Raw genomic sequence first — 20,135 nt, forward strand, 5'->3', positions numbered from 1 at the left:
GAAGAAGCAGCGATTCAGTTTGCTGTTCAGTTCTCCAGATCTTTTCTCTTCTGCTCCTGTTGTGATCCTGAGTACCAAACAGTCACACTGCATATTTCCTCATAATGAGGATTATCTCTACAAACATCCGGCTTCTCCTTTAGTTTCCAGGTACTCATTGTATTTTCTTGCCTGTGCGCTAATCTGCGCTCTGACAGCCACACACACTTATAGAAATCTCTTCCTGACGTGCAGCATGTGGATTCACTCCCACATCATGTCTATTCCACATTGTGCAGTTGTAAGCAAAAAAAAAAAAAAAAACCCTAAAGCGCAGAGGAATACTTTCCCAGTGAAATCCAGAGTGAGGAGGACAGGATGTAATTCAGCATCAGCCTCAGCAGCATCAGCATCAGTCGTGGTGGCAGCAGTGAGCGTGAGAGAGACGGAGGAAGGGGAGTGTGAGAGTGTGTGAGCGAGCCTGTGTGGGAGCGAGTTCCTATGCACTGTACCGAGCAAAGCGGAGGCTCTGCTGTCGTGCGGCAAGCTGTGTGTTCCCGTCTGATTCCCGCGCGCTCCGGTCAGAAAGGAGCCAGGGTGGAGATGCGGCTTCGCTCAGACCTCCAGCATCACTGAGAGACCCAGCCGGGACATCGCAAGGCTTCAGCATGCTCGGGATGGAAACCCACTGCTGACACCAGTGTGACTGATGATGACAGCCCACGCGTGGACTACCATGCGCCACAGCCGCACTGCTCTGGGAGGAAACATAGCCATGTGAAAGTGACTTGGCCGCCAGGAACTCTTGGACATGCATTCCAGGGCGAAGTCTGGATTTCTTTTTGTGTTTAAACTTGTGCTTTTTCTCTTGGTGCTGTCTGGATGCCCTGAACTGTCCTGCCAAGCGAGGACTAAAGGCAGATGGAATAAGGGAGGTAAGTGATGATAGACAACTCAGATCTTTTTTCTTTTTTTTTCAGTTTTTATTAGGTGGATTGATTCTGTCTGGAAGCTATTGAAAATATTCCTGTCTGTGGCCAGTTCTGTTTGGTAACTGCTCTGGCGCTGAGCTGCACTCATCAAAGACGAACCTCTGCTTTGAAACACTCAGGTTAATGCAACCAGGAGACGCATCAAAATGTCTGGACTTTTTGCATTCGGAGCTGCGCTTTTATGATTTACTTTGATGGTTGGTGGTGTTCAAAGTAAGTTTGCAGGAAGAAGTGATTAGTGGTCAGATCACTGACAGGTCAACTTTCAGATTCAGTCGTTGAATCTGCCAAGTTTTCATCTTGTTTTAGTGTGGGTGCTACATTCTTTATGCTTCAAGGAATCTGTAGCGATCTGCTGAAACATCTATTTCCTGCGTGGGAGTCTTTATTTTTCTATTAAGATCTCATTTATCTGTTCTCCTTGGACTGGTTGGTCTGCTGAAAATGCCACCAGTGTCTGAGAACTGTGATTTTTTATTTATTTATTTTTTCTTTAGGGGGGGTTTAAAGACTCAAAGGTGTAAATAATTCATCTCAACCCCTCCGTGGGAGCGGTCCTCACGCCTTTCTTGTAGCATTTAATCCCCTTTGTCGGATTAAAAGAACCTCTAATCTTCGTGCTCGCGTTCATCGAGAAGGCTGAGAAGGCTGAGAGATGCTCTCTGCACCCTATTGGCATTGTTAGTCCTCAAGGCTAAGACTCAGTGGGACGTGAGGGTCTTCAAAGAGCCAGTGCCACTATCGTGATCCATTTAATGATTACTTGCCACTTGTGCTTTCATTCTGCCTCACCCTACTTCTGATTTGCATTTCTTCAAATGCAACTCCTGCAGGGTTTGTCACAAGCGTGCATCATCTGCACATGAAAGTTTTGATGAGGGTCAGCGTTGCATCTTAACCTCGGTGGAAACAACAAAATGAAGGAAAGAATCCCGAAGTTTTACTTGTGTGTCTTTTGCAAAAATGATCTGCATTCTTGGTGCAAATTTTGAGTTTACGATTTGCTAAGAGCCGTTTCAATGCTGATGCTTTTGGTAGAAATATGACTTTGCAATCCGAACCAAGGGTAAAACCAGATTCATTATAAAGTCAGTGGCCTCTGGTGAAATGGAGTGCAGTGACCTTGCTCCAAGTAATTAAGCCATGAACCCTTTCCGTATTGGACCAAATATTCTAACATGTTGAGAATGATCTTTACTCAGACTTCTGTGACACAAACGGATCATATTTTCTGTACTTTTCCTACATTAATCAAATTATCCATTGAGACTAGGTTGCACAAGAAATAAGTGCATATCTGTGCCTTTAAATCCCCTGGATGTAGAACTACTAGATAAAAATATGAACTGTGCTCTTTAACAAGAGGTTTCCCTGTATAAAAGAAATATCTGATGTCAGAAATGTGGCCAAGCGTTACTGTAATCACCAATTCAATGTCTTCTAAACGTCAAACATTCCCACTGGGGATGTGTAATGTTGAGGAACAAATTTGGATTAGCTTCTCCACAAAAACTCAAGCAAACATTCAAACAGCTTTCAGATGCTTAATGATTTAATCCTAGGGTTGTCCCAAACAGATACTGATCCAAGTCATTCAAAAATAACCATGAGCTGAAGACACTGCTTAGACAGTGAATGAAATCAGAGATCTACATGTTCTTGAATACTTTGAAAACTTATAGTGATATGAATTTCCTTAGAAACTTTTAAAGCTGCTTTTAATAACTGAGCATACTATGCTGTTAAATTAACTTGACTTAGGAAGCCAGGCAGATTTATCACTTGTTTGCAAACTTACATCTGCCTTGAAAAGTAAAAACTCTTTATAAGAAGAAAAAAATGATTGATAAAATCACTTTAAAACACAGTACATCAGGCATGTTATCATGTTTTCTCTCTATTTTAATATGACTTATTGATGATCACATTTGAAAACTGTTACAATAAGGTTTCAGTTAATCATGTGTGGATGAAACGTACCAGAAAAGGTTTTCATCCTGCTGCTGAAATGTTTTGCTTCTATTGCATGTAAAACAACTTACTGAAAAGTGTTCATTTCTCCGACACCAGAGACCTCAGAGCAGGTTGCACGACTGCAGCTGAAACAGTGTTTCTCTCTGTCAATATCACTGTAAAGTAGCAAACATGGTAAGGACAGCTCTTCCTGTGACCCACCTTTTGTCCTATCTTGCTGTGGTGTCCTTGACGAAATCCAACTCCTGCAGATGTTTAGTGTAAGGATTCAAAATTCAGCATGGACAGTTTGTTTCATATTGCCATTGGGTTACACATTTCTCTTTTCCTTTAACGACTGAACACGTTCTAAATGCGTCACATTTAGAAGGCAAGTCCCTCAACTACTTTGGCGTGTTGTCCAGGAACGTCCACTATCAAGCAAATTCCTGTTTGTTCGCGTTCACTTTCCAGCAGAGACTTGGAATTCACAGGCAGCCAGATAACACACACAGCAGAGATGGAAGTGAGCCTAGCAGTGGGGGGCGAAATTCAATTGGATGCATTTCGATCGCACCTAACTACAATAAATGGTAATGTGAAGACAGTACCAGGTGGAGAGAAGCCTGGCTGTGTTAACACAAAGCCATGAAGACAAATGATTCGCAGAACGACCCAGAATTCCAGAAGAGAGGACCGCTTTTGTAGTGTTCTCAAAAACTGATTTACTAAACAGGGTCCTGCTGAGGCAGTCAGCGAAAGAGTAATTGTAAAAAGAAGGCAGCAATACCTATTACACATAAAACACTTCCACTCCTCTGTCGCCGAACGCTTAGGGAAGCGCACTGTTCAGGATGGAAATCGGTGGGTAGGTATCAAATTTTTAGACTGGGAGAGAATTAATATCATCACTTCCCACTCACACGGGATTATTATGGAGGCTACTGCAGCTCAAATTGCTTCCTCTACCACTCTGTATGCTTGTATTCCATAAAAGTATAATTACTGGTCAGAGCTGCCCAGAGCATTAGAAACAGAAAACAAGCATCTGGAAATGTTCCTCAACAGCAGCAGCTTCACAGCACTGCACTGAGGTACAGGATCCTTTCAGAGGGAATTTAGAAGCATTAATCATTTGTCAGCGTTTTCAAAGTCCAAGCTATCTCTTTTTAAACTCGGCTTGTCATAAATAATTTCACGGAACGTATTCTGCCTCGTCAACTTCGTCTCCTTGTAAACTCGACTTCAAATGATGCTGCATTCGCTGTACTACGCAATAGCAAATTATCATTTAAAAAAAAAATCTTTTTACATGAAAATTTTGTATTTTTCAATTATTTTTATCACATTTATAATATGCAGTTCTTTGCTTGAGTTTGTATCGCTAAAGAAAACCAGCAGACTCACAGAGAGGTCCAGGGGTTGGAATGTCTAGAATGAAGACATCGTGACACCAGTGATCCTGGTGTCAGAACCATCTGGCTGTCAGTTCCACTGCTTAGTGTTTGCATGTGAGGTATGATGCTAAAGAACCTGAGCCAGATGGATCATTACCATCTTTCCATGGGTGAACTGCATGTGAGCGAAATGTGAGTATCTGAGAATAAATCTTATTTTTATAACACTTTACTTTGGGGTACTTTGCTCTTGGTGTGTTTGAGATGCTCTGATCAAAACAGAGAATTATCTCTTCACTGGTGGAGGTTCAGTGTGGTAGCACGACCAACCAACTGCATAGACTGAAGGAAATGACGTTTTGCATCTTACTATGCTCTTGAAATTAGTGACCTCTCTAATTTGCAGCAAATTTGGAGTATTCAGTGTGGAGGCTGAACCTGGAGCTCCAGTTGCGTTTCTGAACGTTTGCAGCCAGCCCAGCAGGCGGCGTGGCGCATCTTGACGCAGCGTTCTGCAAAAACGAGTTTGAGTGAGAGCTGGCACACAAAATCCACGCTGAGTTACAAAAATTCAGAGATGCAAGTGGAAATCTCCCCAACTGCTGTCAGTGTTTTTATTGAACTGATCACTGATGTTGTCACAGAGTTTGAGGACTTGAGCCTTTGCTGGTTTTCTCTCGTTCTCCTCGGCGTCCTCGGTAACACAAAACATCTCGCTGCTTCTTTTAAATAGCATTATAAATATATTTTGCATTTGAACTGCAGCCTGAAGAACTAACAACATCCCACTGCCACATCGCAGGCGGCCTACATCAGCCTGTTTGGAGGTGGATCACCAAGTGGGAATCCTCTCTGCTGGGAGTTCAACCTGATCTTTATTTTTATCTTTTTTCTACAGCATGTTTTATTCATTTGTCTCAGAAACAAGATTCGATGCATGTAGCAATTGTCCTCCCACAAATTTGAATAAATTAGACTTGTTTGATTGGTGCCACTCAGGTTTTGAGTGTCATTTTGTCGTTTCGTTGGGTAGCATGGTCGTTTTTTTTTTTTTTTTATGAAGTCACACAAATTCTTGCATGTCACACATTGTGGGTTAACTAAAGTTACTTCTAAACAAGATTTGAATGCTCAATTCTTTGCAAAAGTACTAAAAAGTTTACAACTGTTGATGTTAAGGAGCAGACAGGAGGAGTTTTAGAACAGGGTGAGGATGATGCCAGGAGGAGAGAGGAGGCGTGGCAGAGTGCAGGACAGATTGGCATCATGTCTTTCATTAGTGCTACATCAGCCTCTAGACATCAGAGGATTGTGGTCTGAGCCTCGGCTTTTTGACGTCTGAAAACCGTCTATAAATGATCCATTTCCCTTCAAACATATTCTTTCTCCTGACAGATCTGCAAATGAATTTTATCCAAAGTGAGTCTTCTGCAAGCTCACTCTCCTGATGGTAGATTTTTATTCATGCCCACAAATGAGTACATGACAAAAAATCAGTAAAATCTACCTATTTGATCACAGATATTGAACACTGGATGACACTGATTTGCCAGGTTTATCACAAAAAATCTGACAAATTTCAATTTCTCCAAAAGTATTTGAGAAAATGAATCATTTTTCAATGTTTTCAGGAGTTAAAAAGCCTGGGCTTTGAGTACTTTGCTCTGCTCTCAAGAGCAGGATAATCTGTAATTTATTATATTATTATTTGAAATTTCATCTTTAAATAGTAGTTTCACTTGTTAAAAAGAAATTATTACTATAATTTTCTGTTTTAAAATTATGGGCTGGTTGGAAATATATATATATGGCCTAATATTATATTAGCATGAAGAATGTCAGTAAATAACACGTGCAATATATTTGCCAACAATTAGTGCGCTCCAAACATAATTCATTATGAATATTGCACACACTGATGCACACTGAATATTGCACACATGATGATATATTCGCCATATAGAGTCAATCCCTAATAAATAAATGGTAACTGTAAACTAAATGTGGAAACTATGTTTAGGTGTCCCATTACAAGGTTATTAGTTGCCCTATTTTATCAGCCCTTATAAATTTTGTTGCAGACTTGCTGCAGGATTTCTCAAACATGCACGAAAGAATCGAGGCAACTCTCCAGGTATGTTGTTGATGAGGAAACAACATAACATGAAGTAAAGCTCAAAAAAGTCAATTTTGCATAATACTGCTCCTTTACGTCTCTGGGTTCCTCTGTTCAGTCAGTGACCCTTGGCGGAAGTGGAGAACAGCTGAGGGGATAGAAAAACACAAACTGGGGGAAATTCCAGCGAGAGCCAGAGAGAACAATTAAACTCGTGTCATTACTTTCGCAATTAATGTGAGTTGACTTGCGTCTTGGGGCAGAAAACACAGTTGGGGCTGTCGCAGAGCACGAGGAACATCAGTCACCATTTGTTCCTGTGACACTTTGCAGAGTCGTTGACATTTAGTGACTCGGTTTGATTTCGCTGTTGAGAACATTGTTTTCAGAACCCCATGTTGTATAAATGTAGGCCAAGAATTCTTTATTCATATTTTTTTTTTGTTACATTTTATGATCAACACAGAGGAAGAACATTTGTAATGACTGAGGTCTCCTTCTTATAATTACTCAATCAGTACAACAGGGGACAGAAAGGCAGAAACGGCCATATTCCCATGTTCCATTAATTAGATCATTAGACCACTGCGAGTTGAGAAGAGTCATTTCCTCAGATGTGTTTGACATATTAGCGTCTACACTAAATAAATAAATACAGTTGGCATGAGCTGAAATATGTGGGCGAGATTAGACATACAGATATTATAGGACTGAGTCAACTGTAGGTAATCGTTCCAATAAAAATGGAATAATTTCAGATCCTATTTGAGCAAAAATGATGGATGATTCAGGACAAACAGTAAATGTACTGATGCACTCAGTAATGGCAACTTTGTATAATTTCAAGCTTTTGCTGTAAAAGTTTTGTCCACTTTTTTAAATTAATTGTCATTAATACTAATGGTTGACTGCGAATACGCCTCTCACTTTTCAGATTTTTATTTAAGAAATATAAAAACATTTTCATTTTACTTAAGTTAAGCAGAGTTTAATTTGGCATATATTAATTACGCCAGATTTTTGAATTTTTACAAAATTTGTAAAAACTCAAATGGAATATAGTTTAAGTCTACACTGCACAGAGAAAGGCCACCTGGTCAGCTATTTGATCATGCTGTGCCTTTTTTCTTTCTACCCGGGAGGGAAGGTTATATCTATGTAGCGTTTGACACAATCATACTGATTTTTATTAAAATAATCAGTGTTAACCAAGTTTCTTTAGATTGATGTAGTTAAATATGTAAATTACTTCCTAATTTATCATTATTTTAAAAGAAAAGGAAGTAAAAATCCATGATTAGTCTGGGCAAAGATTCGATATTTTGGAAAATTACACACCATGACAATGATTAGGTTGTTGGGTTGAGAGCCACTGCTGGTTGCTGCACTCTTCCCCCCCCCCAAATCAAATCAACTCACTTTTCATTCCCATCACAGTTTAATTGCCCCATCACCATCACATGGCTTTTAATGGAGCCGATTTCTAATTGCAGAAGAAATGACACTTTATAATAACAGTTTTTTAAATCGGGCAATTCCCAAACAGCAAATGTGACAACCTCAGCTAGATGGATAGAGATCTGATTATTTTACAACTGCAATCTCATTCGCTATTTTATTTATTTATTTTTTGGCCTCTGCTGATGCACAGGACCTGCTGGCTCACATATGAAGATGGTCTGTGTGTAATAATGCATGCATGGCTGCTTGCCTTGCGTGGAGTATCTTTCCTTCTCGCTCGTCTCTCTCATTTGCTCAGACAAGATGGTTGCTGTTGTAACGGCCGTGATGGCGTTAACGTTTTTTTTTTCTATCTGGCAATTTAAAGTGAAACATTAGCAATGTCGTCTGTGAGAGATTATCTATGGAACTTCCTTGACTCCGATTCGCTCGAAAGTCGTTTCCTTGGACGTCGCAGTTTATAACAGACTCACAGCAGAGTCTCTGCCTGAAGGAACTGCTCTCGTTGCCAGGAAGATGTTGCTGTCATGGTCAAACACAGGAAGCTTTCACAAAGTGTGGCAGTAGATGAAGCTACACCTCGCCGAGCTCTTTCAACTTCTCTGTGACTCTCTACCTCGCTCGAGCTCACTCTCTCTCCATATACCTTCTTACCTCTCTTTGCTCTCTCCAATGAAACTTTAAAGAGATAAGAAGCTTTTTTCTATTTCAGGGTCACCATTAGCCTGAATAATGCATTTACAAGGCAAGAGAAGTTTGGGTTCTGTGGAGGATAGAAGCACAGCCTTCAATTAAATTATACATCATTATCACAGCTGGCAAGTCTGGTGCGACGGTACCCTCTCCATACTCCTCTAAATGTTCCATGTTTCTGTCTTGTCCAATATTGTGTGTCAAGCAACAGTCTCTTCCTGTGCCAGAGAGGAGCTGGAGAGGACATTCCACCGCCTGAGCTGGATCGAGGTGTGTGTTAAAATTTGGAACATTTCAATCCTGGGACATGCATATTAATGGACTATGTTGTGAATGTTACATTCTCCAAATCTAAGAACGTAACATGGCATTCACATTTGAACGCCATTCTTCAAAAAGCCTTAAAATAAGTGGACCTTTTATTGCAGTAACAAAATATTACACTGTATTTCTTTTTGAAATCATGCAATTTTAAGAACATTTATTAAAGCTGCTGTAGGTGACATTTATAAATAATGTAATTGTACAATAACACGATGCAGATACTCCACCTGCTCCCTGAGGTTGTGTTGTCATCTGCAGAAATACACCAATCAGAGTGAGGAGGTGTGTCTTAGTGCTGTCGTTCACCTCGTGCGTTCTTCTCACAGCGCTCCCCTTCCTCTTCCCCACTAGAGCTGGTTCTGCACGATGACGGAGCCTCCTGTGAATGCTAAGGCTAGTTCGCTTCGTCACAGCGATGTGACTGCAGATAAACAGTTTCCCTGTAAATCTAAGTTGTTTTCCTTTTGTTAGCACATTAGCACAAATGAGCATGATTGACAGTGCAAGTCTCTCCTCTTGCCTTTGATTGGTTGATTTTGACTGGGAGCTGTATATTTCTACATTGTGTCCTCACACTTTAAGGAGATGAATTTATGTTTTCTTTTTCTCCAGTGACAAAAACCACTGACTATAACACCAATAAACACATATAAACTGTAAAATTAAAAGATTGGACTTAAAATATGAACATTTCACCTGCTGTGGCTTAAACAGTCTCATTACTTCCTTCTGGTCTGTGGGATTTGATTTGCACACCTGCTTTTGTGTTTTCAAAAGCAGGTTTTAGAAGAAATATTCAGTTAGCTTGACTACTGCTTTTAACACAACGGTACTGAAGACACGTAAACTCACTTATATGACATTATATCAAATGTTTAACCTCTAGCATATCTGCACAAATAACTGCTTGGTTTAAAGGACAGCAGTATAAAAGATAAATTATAGAATCTTTGTTAAAAGTATTGCACACAACATAAATACAGAAGTTTATTTGAGCAATTTCCCAGTTTATAATTACAACAAGGCTTCCTCCAGGCAGAATTTAGAGGTTGCAGGTGTAGCTTCATTTTTTGAGTTTTTCCTACCAGATGCTGCATGTAGAGGCTGCAAGAAGCTTTCGCTTTGTGTGAAGAATGTCAGGGCAGCATTTCTGTGGAGGAGCAGCTTTTTACTGTCGGATTAAATTGTCCAACAAAGCTGTCCCCTCTTCTTAAACCAGGATGTGTGTGACGCAGACCCCCTCTGCTGCCTTCGCATGTCACAATAGGTTCAAGTTGCCACTTACTACATATTCTCTTTTTACTTAGTTTATTTTAAATACAGACAGAAATACCAGCTGGTGACAGGAAGTAGGGGATTTTTAACTCGATCGGCTCTTCAGTTGAGCAGAAAATGTCCTTGCTTTTTATCCAATCCTTTTTTGTTGTTCTAGTTGCTTTTTTCTTCTTTGTTGAAGTTGTGACTGCAGGAGGAAGATATAAGGTTGGTTTTTTTCAACATGCTGAGTTGTGTAAAAATTCAATTTAGGAGACGCTCAGAGATATGAGAATCTATTTAAAAGGAAAGGAAAGAGTATGCAGTATCTCAAGACATGACTGCTGTTCATTCATGCAGCGAGGAAAAAGGTAAGACTTAGTAGGGAGGCTGACCTTGTTGTGTTAATCATGCTAATTGTTCATGCAAGATGCTGAAGAAAGTTGAAAACATGAACTATGTCATTTATGTCTTTGCTTTAAAATGTTAAAATCCTGCTTTACAGTGCCTGATGTGATGTCATTATGTTTATCATATAAAATTGACTAGAAAGGGGGGGAACAAAGTCAGCTTAAATGATATGCAGTCCTACATTGTTGTTCTTCAGGAGGAATTGCAGTCATTGAAAATTGTCTGCAAAACTCTGGTCAATGCAGCACAGTGATGTTCCTCCATTATGCCGTTTGAACTCCTTCTTTGGAGCACTGGGCTTAGAAGTAGCTCTTATGATGAGCTCAGCAGACTCTCAATTCCACCAGGTGTTTGCTAATTGCTGCTGCTAGTCTGGAGGAACTGAGTGGGAAAGGTGTGCTCTGTGAGGCCCAAGCTTGGCTGGTTCCTGTAGCTCTGTGGCTGAACTCAGTTGGAACAAGTGCTGAGGCTCCCCTGAATGGTTTCCATAGGCGATTCAAGGCTTCCTCAGACATGCGTGAAGCAATCAAAGCAATGCTCCAGGTATGTTTTTGATGAGGAAATAATATAAAATGATATAAAGCTTAAAAAATAAATTTTATGAAATATCCCCACTTTAAGGAAATTGACTTTCTAAATTGGTATTTTTTTCAGTTGGCCTAAAAAACTGTAGTTGTGTTGAGAGTAAATGCGAGTTCAGTCCAGTGCTTTAGTTTGTCCACCAACTCCACCAGAGGTCATTCTGGTAAAGATATTATGTTGTCCTGTAATATATCAAACAACTTGAGGAATCTGTTACAGGACTAAACTCTGTCTACACTTTAGAAAATCATTTTAGAAACGGTCATGTGTATTATATCCTTTTCTTATTGATTTAAATTTTACATTAAGAGTAACTGGCATTATGCTTAAACTGATGGGGAATGAAAGACTGGTTACATTAATAATCACCATTGCATATATATTCCTACATTAGGATAAATCTTTTATTTATATTGTAAACAGCAAATTGCCATTACAGTTACTAGCTTTACTTTATATTCGGCTGCTTCTGGCTCTTTAAAGTGTAAGAAGATGTTAAAAATTATAATTGTCAGACTAAATCTGCTGTCCTTCTTGAACAAGAGCTCAGAGCTGCAGTTAAGATGGGGCGTTCCCCAGTGTGTTATTACTTGCCCTATATTAGTGCTGCATTATTAACGTTATCCTGAGCCCACTAGTTAATTAACCCCAAAGACCTTAATTTACCGTTGAATAATGCATAACAATGGATTAACTTCCTGTTCCTCGTTATTAAGATCGATTGATTAAAATCACAGCTGCCTTATCGGTCAAGTTTGAATATGAAAGTATTATCAGTGACTTACCATTATTGAGGTACCCCTCAAAGTGAACTTCAGGTTACGGCGACCCATTTCCAGTCGTGCTGACAGAGCAGACGCATGAAGTCATTTTTGAAACTTACCAAAGTCAGTGAGGTGTGTAATGGACAGTTCCAGAATTGTTCAAATAATTTGATGCTCTGATAAACTTTCTCACGGCAAGTTCTTGTTAAGATATAAATTAGAGTGAAAGAACTTTTCCAAATCAAACCAAGCTAAGTGAGAATCATTCAAACCCATTCTACTGTAATCTCTGTCCTGGTGCCAAGTGTGATTTATACTACTGCACAGAAGCAAACTCTAAATACTATCCTCTTTTACCTTGATGTCATTAAATACCACAGTGACCCCAACTGACTTCAGAGGAGATTGTAGCAAAAATCTTGTCACAAAGGATTCATTCACACCATTATTGTGTAGTTCACTTTTGTTGAATTCCAGTTCATTTGACTAGAAAGTCTGATTCAAAAATAGTGAACACTGGTTCACCCAAAACCTGGGTCTCGGTTCCGATGCACATGTGAACGCCAAGTGGACTGGAGACTACTCCAAACACAGAAAGCGGACGTTTGCGTAGGGCATTCTGGGTAAATGCAAACAAATGCGCGAGTCTTGTGCTGGCACAAGACAAAAAAATAAATCCTCCAACTGCTGAAATCTGACTCCACTGCGGTTTTGTTTACATTTTGTGCAGAAGGAAGCTGTGCTCTGTGGGTTTGTCATTTTCTTCAGAGGTTCTCAGTTTAGCGCCAGGCGGTAGAGGAAAAGGTTTTCCAACAGCGCAGTGTGGAAGAGAAGTGAAAATGTAACAGACGTTGCAATTTGTCCCCAATTGAAGACACCCTTAGGCAGATTTTTACAAATTCAGCAGAACATTAGAAACATAAAAGACCTGCTTTTTAAATTGCAGACAAAGGTGGTTCTACAAAGTGTATACAAGTGGACCTGATACAAATACAAGCCACACTTTCCAGATCTCTATTTGACAGGCAGTGTGGTATTTTGCACATGTGCCCTTTTCTGTTGCATTAGTGTTTGCTGTCCAATTTATCATTTTCCATTTACCAGGCATAAAAAAAAATCTAAATATGTAATGCACCTGCCGTTTAAATGTAGTTCTACAATTATGAAAAAGCAGCCCCTGATCTCTCCCCCCAGATCCTCTGCCGAGGTTTCCGAGCACGATTTGCTGCCAAGACCAAAACAAGTCATCTAATGCTGACCCAAAGACAACGGGCGTAAGGCGCCGTAACCGGCAGGAAATTGTTTTACCCGTCACTTTCATTTTTGCTGGAGCTGATAATATGTATGAAATAAGAAAAATCTGTCTCTGCGCCAGCTCCAATCTGTGTTTTCATTTGTGTCATAAATGCTCCCGGAGAGGGGCTGCCACCTTTAAGTTCTCGCCGAAATGGACAGTCATGATGAGGCGGTGGAGAGGTGTGAATAAAAGGTCATGTGTGCTTTGAAAGATGAGACGAAGGGTGTGCACACAGAGACTGGATTAAGAGTTTAATGACTGGTAAATTGTGGTGTTACGTCCAAGGTGACCCCTGTGGAGAGGTGATCATGCCAAAGCTAGATGAAGAGGGGAAGGTAATCCTTTTTTTCCTCATTTTCAGATAGCTGTCACCAGTGCAAGGCTTTGTCATCAAAGCCCGAGGCATGTAATTACACTTTTATTGGCTTTAGAGAGACTGCATCACTCATTTAAAGAATAATCTTACTCAGAGTAGGTAGATCACACCTGCATGAGAGCCTCATGTTCTGACTTTCTGCAGTTTATAGGCTTTGTGCTATTGATTCGATCCATTGTCAATAGTGCGCATGAATGCTGTCAAAAGGTAACTTTTCCTCTCCTCCTCAGTAAGATGTTTTGGGAGCCAGAGAAGCGGCGCTGAAAAGAGCGTGACAGCGGCAGCAACATGCGAGTGTCTGGGTCTACTGCCAACCAGCCTTGACACCATTAGCTGTGGTGACACATTAAGGTTCAGTTTGCCTTGTAATTTGTTTTGTCTGTCAATTTGATGGATGTCTTGTTTGCCAGCACTTCCTCACACATTGGAAAATGGTGGCTCGAGGACATTGTTAAACGAACTTCAGAAAGAGAGGCAGGAGGCATTTGTTTTCTTCAAACAGGGTTTTTTTTTTTTTTGCGTTACTGGCCGTGTGTAACATCGTCCTCGCTCCTAACCAAGCCGGACTTTAGATAATTAAAGGTGAAAAGCTCATTTGAGGACAAAGGAAGTGGAGTTTCGGAGGCGTGCGTGTGCTAGAAATGAAGTACATTATTTTCTTCCTTTGACCAATAAGAAACTAAAACGTCGTCCTGTGTTTTGTTGTAACTTATGTTAGTTCAGTTGATGTGTCTTTAATTTGACAGTAATGCTGCTTCCTTTGTTTACACTACTGACTGAAAATCATGCAGTAACCAATACTGGTCACCATTTTCACATATTTGTCACATTGAAACCTGAACTTTAAGATATTTAATTTTATTGGTTGGATTCAATTAAAACATTGAATTAATTGCAGAATCTGTACTTAATAAAAACCTATATCAACAAAATGGGCAACATGTTGCCCATTTAAATATAAATTAAATATGATTAAATATAAATATAATTTTTAAATATAAATATAATTAAATATAATTTTTTCTACAATAGTGAATACACAAATTTACCTGGCATTTAGGTTATTCAACAATCAGATTAATGCAAAGTGATTTTATACTCTGTCTGTGCTGCTGCTGCTGTTGCTGCTACATGTTTAGCATCAAGATGCTAGTTTAGGCTTAAATAGCTTCATTGATTTAGCTTCACTCCTTTTAGCACAGTTTAAACACAACAATTGTCTTTTTCAGATTATTTTGAGTAAAGATTAAGCCTTTGTGGGTGAAGAGAAGTAGTCGTCATCCATCGCTGTTTGATTGCAGTCCCCAGGAATGTAGCTTCCGTTTTTCAGATTGTTGTAAAGTTGCTATCATCTTTCCTTTTCCTTCTACTTCAAAACTACTTTGTGTTCACCAAATGCACAACCCCCCCAAAACTGTACCTTGAAGTTGTAGCATGAAAATACTTAAAAGTTAAATGGTCTTAATGCTTTCTGCAGAGCGGAGTTTGTTCAGAAAGGACCTACAACAGTGTGACAAAAGACTGGCTGCAGCAGCTTTTGACCAGCTGACGGGTCAGGGACGTGGCTGTACACAACTACTGGACGTCTAAGTGCACCAGCACTCATCCCCAGCTGTAGAGTGGCAAAGCCATCAGAGCTTCTACTGGGCCCACTCAGATGTGGAAACATTTCTGTTACACCTCCAGCTCAGCCTAATGAGGCAACTCACCATTACCTACAATGTCTGTAATGTCACCACAGAGGCTGTGAATGAACAGAAGTACCATCTGCACTTTATTTGGTGCTCAAGCTTGAGCTTTTCTTCGCAGAGATGTAACAATAGGAGGAAAATCTGTTGCCCCTGGCAAACCTGAGTCCCAACAGGTTAAACAGTACCAATGTCTAAATGTTCAGCTTCCTGGGTGTTTTATTCACACGTTACCTTCTGAATTTGAACATTCTGATGACATTGTTTCAAGTTTTAGGTTAAAAAAATTCAGTCACAACACTAGATAACTATGAACAAACACCATCTCCTACAGATGTGATCCAAAAGGATTTTCACTACAAATTTGGAATAATGTCTCACTTTTGTAACTGTACAATTTAAAATTAAATGCATCTTTTTGAGGTTTTAAATACGCATATCTTTGTAACAACCTTCAATTTGGGTCATTCCATTCGGTCCATTTCTATAGCGCCAATTCACAACAGATGTCATTTCAAAGCACTTTAGAAAAAATCATTTCAAGTCAGTCATAAACGCGTTCCCACTAACCCAACTTATCAAACACAGCAAACAAAATGGGCAACATGTTCACACTTATTTATTTCATCCCATAACATCAATTTCATACCTATAAAACTATTTTTCAACCACATACTCAACTGTAGTACATCTATGATTAAGTGTTACAGCCAATTTAGATTACATTTTCATCAAAAATCTCTGAAAGTTTTAGATTAATTTAAAATATTTTCAAGTGAAAATCTTGGAAATTTCTGAGTTCCAAAAAAAGCTCAAATTCTCAAATTTCCAAGCTTTTTTTTTGACCCTCCTTTTTTCTATCTACAATTCCCCTAATATCATTTTATACATGTCAGCTTATTTTTCCAGGCAGTTAAGTATTTTTGATCAATTATGGGGATAAATACTTATTAAAAAGTACAAAATTTCCATAAAATTTAATAAACTGAAATTTCCTTCCTGGTGGTAGACCTTACATTATACTCCATTTTTGTTGTTCTGGCTCCCTTTTTATATCCACTGGCTTATAAAATATGATGATGATATATATCTCCTAAAAGGCCTCCAGTTCATAGCTGATATTTATTTGAGTCACATAACCTAATTTCCTCACATTAGATGGAATAGATTACAGAAAATTACATTAAATTATTGGTCGTCAAGGCAGGTGTGCGACCTGCAAAGGACCCAAAAAAGACTGGTGTGAAACAATCAAAAACAAATAGCTAAATTACCTACAATTCTTCCCTGTTTTTAGAATGATTTTGTACTTTTCTTTTTTTCTAAAAACAGTGCAGTCGGCATTAAAGGCTCTTCTAGGTTCATTTTCAGCTTCTTTGTCAAATTCTTGAGTCTGCAGATAAACCTTGGACTTGATTAGGAAGAACAAATTTGAACTTAATAATCTTGCGCTGAGAAACAAGCAGGTAAATTGAAATTCGACAATGTCTAGCCTAAAATTCATGAATTAAAAATCTGCACATTGTTAGTATAGATCTGTTAGGCTCTACAGTCTATTGATAGTTAAAGTATTATGTAATGAAGCCAAGGCATCAATTCAAACTGGAAGACTCTTCAGCCACACCTGCATCATCCAATCACGTCCGTCCGCCGCCTCCCTGTTGGCATCGGACCAGTCCCGTCACAGCCAATCACCAATCAAGCTTCCATTAAGAAGGACCTTCGTTCATGGCATCATCCACTTTCCAGCTGGTCTCAACCTTCTCCACCTCCATTCTCCTGACTCATTCACGCTTCCATCTTTTCTCCAACCCGGGCCCCGAGGAGGAAAACATCTCAAATCGCCATCAAAAATGCTCATCCAAGCTTATTGCAATTCACAATGTCTTCTGCTGGAGTCCGAGCGCCAAAGAACTTTAATTCATTTGTGTCAATGAAACATTTTATTTGCTGTTTTTCTCCTTGTGAGGCTGTGCAGGCTGAATTGTTAGCATACTTTCCTCATTTTGATCTCCACGCCATCACTCGTCTGTGCTTTGTGCTGCACTTGCCTACCAAGATGGCGGTTCAGTGGCATGGATCACATCCGGTTCAGACATGTGGAAACTATGTATACTCACACGTTGCCTCACAGGATTTTATGTCTAACACCATTATGAAAAAACAATCTGAAATTTGGTGTGGATTTGGGTCTAAATTGGAAGAACTGGGCATTTATCCCAGCGTATTCTTCTACATTTAGAACATGAAACAAGTCACGTAAAATCAAAAACACGTTTACAGAACGGAAAGTGAAAGGAAATATCAGTCTATTTTCATCTCCTCTCTTAGCGACAGCAAGCATGTTGACGGCATCAGTAAACGGGCTACAAAGGAATGAGATCATTTGAGATTCTCACCCATTCGGCTCACAGATGTAGTAAATGCAAATGACTCGGTGGAACACAGTCAGGTGGCCACCTCGAGTGCATGCTATTATTAGACGGAGGAAGGGAACAGTGTGTGGTGGGAATCGGGGGTTCTGTTTTTGATCTGACAGCTCCGGTTGGTTTGTGTGAGAACAGAGACAACAGAAGTGAGTTTACTCAGCCTGAGGACTTTATTGAAGTCATTAACCTCTTCGTGTCGCTGCTGTTCACTCATTTCCTGGAGGTTTTGTTTGCTACAGAACACCCTGCAGTCTGAGGGAATGTGTGAAGAGCAGAATGAGACAGAAACAAACATATCGGTCTCAAAACCTTGGATTCTCTACCATTTTTTTCCCCCCAAAGATTGAAAGCAGCTGAATCTTTTCGCCGCTATAATCCATGGAGCAGGGGGATGAAATCTTATTTAGAGATCAGCACCAGCGCATCACAGCCATGATACTAACAACATGCAACTCGGCAAGCTCTTTTTAAGAGCCTTACAGCCTTCAGATGAGGCAGTCAGCAGACAGACTTCTCGACTCGCTTTCTTTTTTTTAATTTTTTATTCTCCAATAAAACCAGAACAGCTGGTGCTGGTTTCCTGTCTGAAAAGCATCAACGGCTATTACAAATTTGAAAATGCGACGTATGTTTTCTTGATTGTAGCCAAAATATGTGAAGTGCAGAGTGTTGGGGGTAAATTGAAAGACAAAAGCTTGGTGAATGAGCTTCGCCTCTGTTTGTTTCCTTTTTGGTCCTTTTCATTCCAAAGCCGAGCTTGTCTCTAAACGATATGCAAATTCAAAAGAAGAATGACTGTCTGGCTCCCTGAGAAGCTCAGATCTGCCGGTTCAGCTCTAAACAGGGCTATTTTTTATTTATTTTTTCTTAAATTAAACTCTCACATTCTTCTGATCATGTTTGTTAGCTTCCAAGCCATTATATTTAACTGAATCAAAGCATTTATATTTCTCTGCTCTGTCAGTGATGGTCTGAATAGCTTTTTATCCATTCACCCAAAAACATTATTTTAAAGATTTAGTTTCATTATCTGACAGAACTGACATTTTGGGCAAAGAAAGAATTTTTACATGAAGGTTTGTGCAGCAATGCAGATGGTACAATATTAAAAAAGTGTATATTTATGTTTAAAAAAAAAAGCATTTCAGCAAACATATCATAACTGGACATTTATTTTAAAAATGCATTGATGTTCAAAGCCATTTCTGTTTCGGTTTATTTATCAGTTAATATTCATCATGTGAACAAATCAGGACACTAATTCAGGTATTTGAAAAGAAATGCCCATATATTGATATATTGGTGTGGTTAAAGACATTTTCATTTAAAGGTGAAATCTAAACATTAGCATTGTTTAACTCAAATCAAGTTGTATTTGAAGCTATTATGTAGTTATATTCTGTGATTTGGCCACCAAACAAGTAGTTTGAGGTGATATTTTAAACATGATCTCACTGATGGTGATTTGACATTAATCCTACATTCTGTGACATTTATGTTACTAGCTGTATAAGACAACTCAAATATGATTGTAGGTTTCAATAATAGAACAAATACTTGCTGTTTGCATTTCAACTTGTCGTTCTATTTGTGTGAGTACTTTTTGTTCATTTCATGGCATGAAAGGATCCTGATTATGCAGCTGTGAGTGGAGCAGCAGTAATGATCCAGTTGAAACTGGAAGCTCTTTTCTGGCTGCCAGGACGGCACCTTTATTAACTTCAGCATCATTTTGTTTAAGGATTGTGAGTTCATGTGCTCAAATGTATTGATAGCCCTTGATCATTTTGTCACGGTACGACTTCACGTTTAGGTGCATGCAGCGTCTGTGATGGACCAATATCAGGCTATAATCATTGAATGATTTGAGGACATTGATTTTTAAAATTCCTCATGACAAGCTACCTGCCTTGAGGCTTTGCTAAAATGTCCCTGGCATGATTTAAAAAGATGAACTACTGTTCTGTCATTCTGTGTACACACACGCTTTTAATAATAAATATTTATTTGCTATAAATTCAACGGCGTTGCATAGTGGGGCAGTTTTTGTCTGTGGTAATTGTTTGTGATGTAATGAGGGTAAGTCCAAATGTAAACAACTACGACTGAGACAGATGAGTGATTTCAGTGAAGATTTGAAAGATGCCTCTACAGTTTTGGAGGAAGAAGTTAGATGAGGTGACGAAGAAGAGGGAGCTGGTCCTATCCATCCATTCGTTCATCCATTTTCATACACTCTTATCTCTAGTTAGGCTGTGAGGGTTGCTGGTGTTGCCAGTGGTCAATGGGCCAGAGGTGGGGTCACCCTGAACAGATTGCCAGTCCAACACAGAGACAAAGAGGACAAACAGCCATGCACACACACACACACACACACCAGTCATGTATTTTTTATTTTTTTTGGAAGCTGGAGAACCCA

The 20,135-nt window shown here is 39.4% G+C and overlaps 1 protein-coding gene across 5 annotated transcripts in view; it reads left to right on the plus strand.

Moving 5' to 3' along the window:
• Positions 1–442: 442 nt before the first annotated feature.
• Positions 443–20,135, plus strand: part of robo2 (roundabout, axon guidance receptor, homolog 2 (Drosophila)) — a 349,267-nt gene continuing 329,574 nt past the window's right edge. For all 5 annotated transcript variants that reach the window (XM_055045287.1, XM_055045288.1, XM_055045291.1 and 2 more), the window contains exon 1: positions 443–914. In XM_055045287.1, the coding sequence (XP_054901262.1) occupies positions 791–914 (124 nt within the window). In that variant the 5' untranslated portion in view covers positions 443–790. The remainder of the gene's footprint in view (positions 915–20,135) is intronic.

This window comes from Poeciliopsis prolifica, unplaced genomic scaffold, assembly GCF_027474105.1.
Source record: "Poeciliopsis prolifica strain line A6 unplaced genomic scaffold, Auburn_PproV2 SCAFFOLD022, whole genome shotgun sequence".
Taxonomy (NCBI): Eukaryota; Metazoa; Chordata; class Actinopteri; order Cyprinodontiformes; family Poeciliidae; genus Poeciliopsis; species Poeciliopsis prolifica.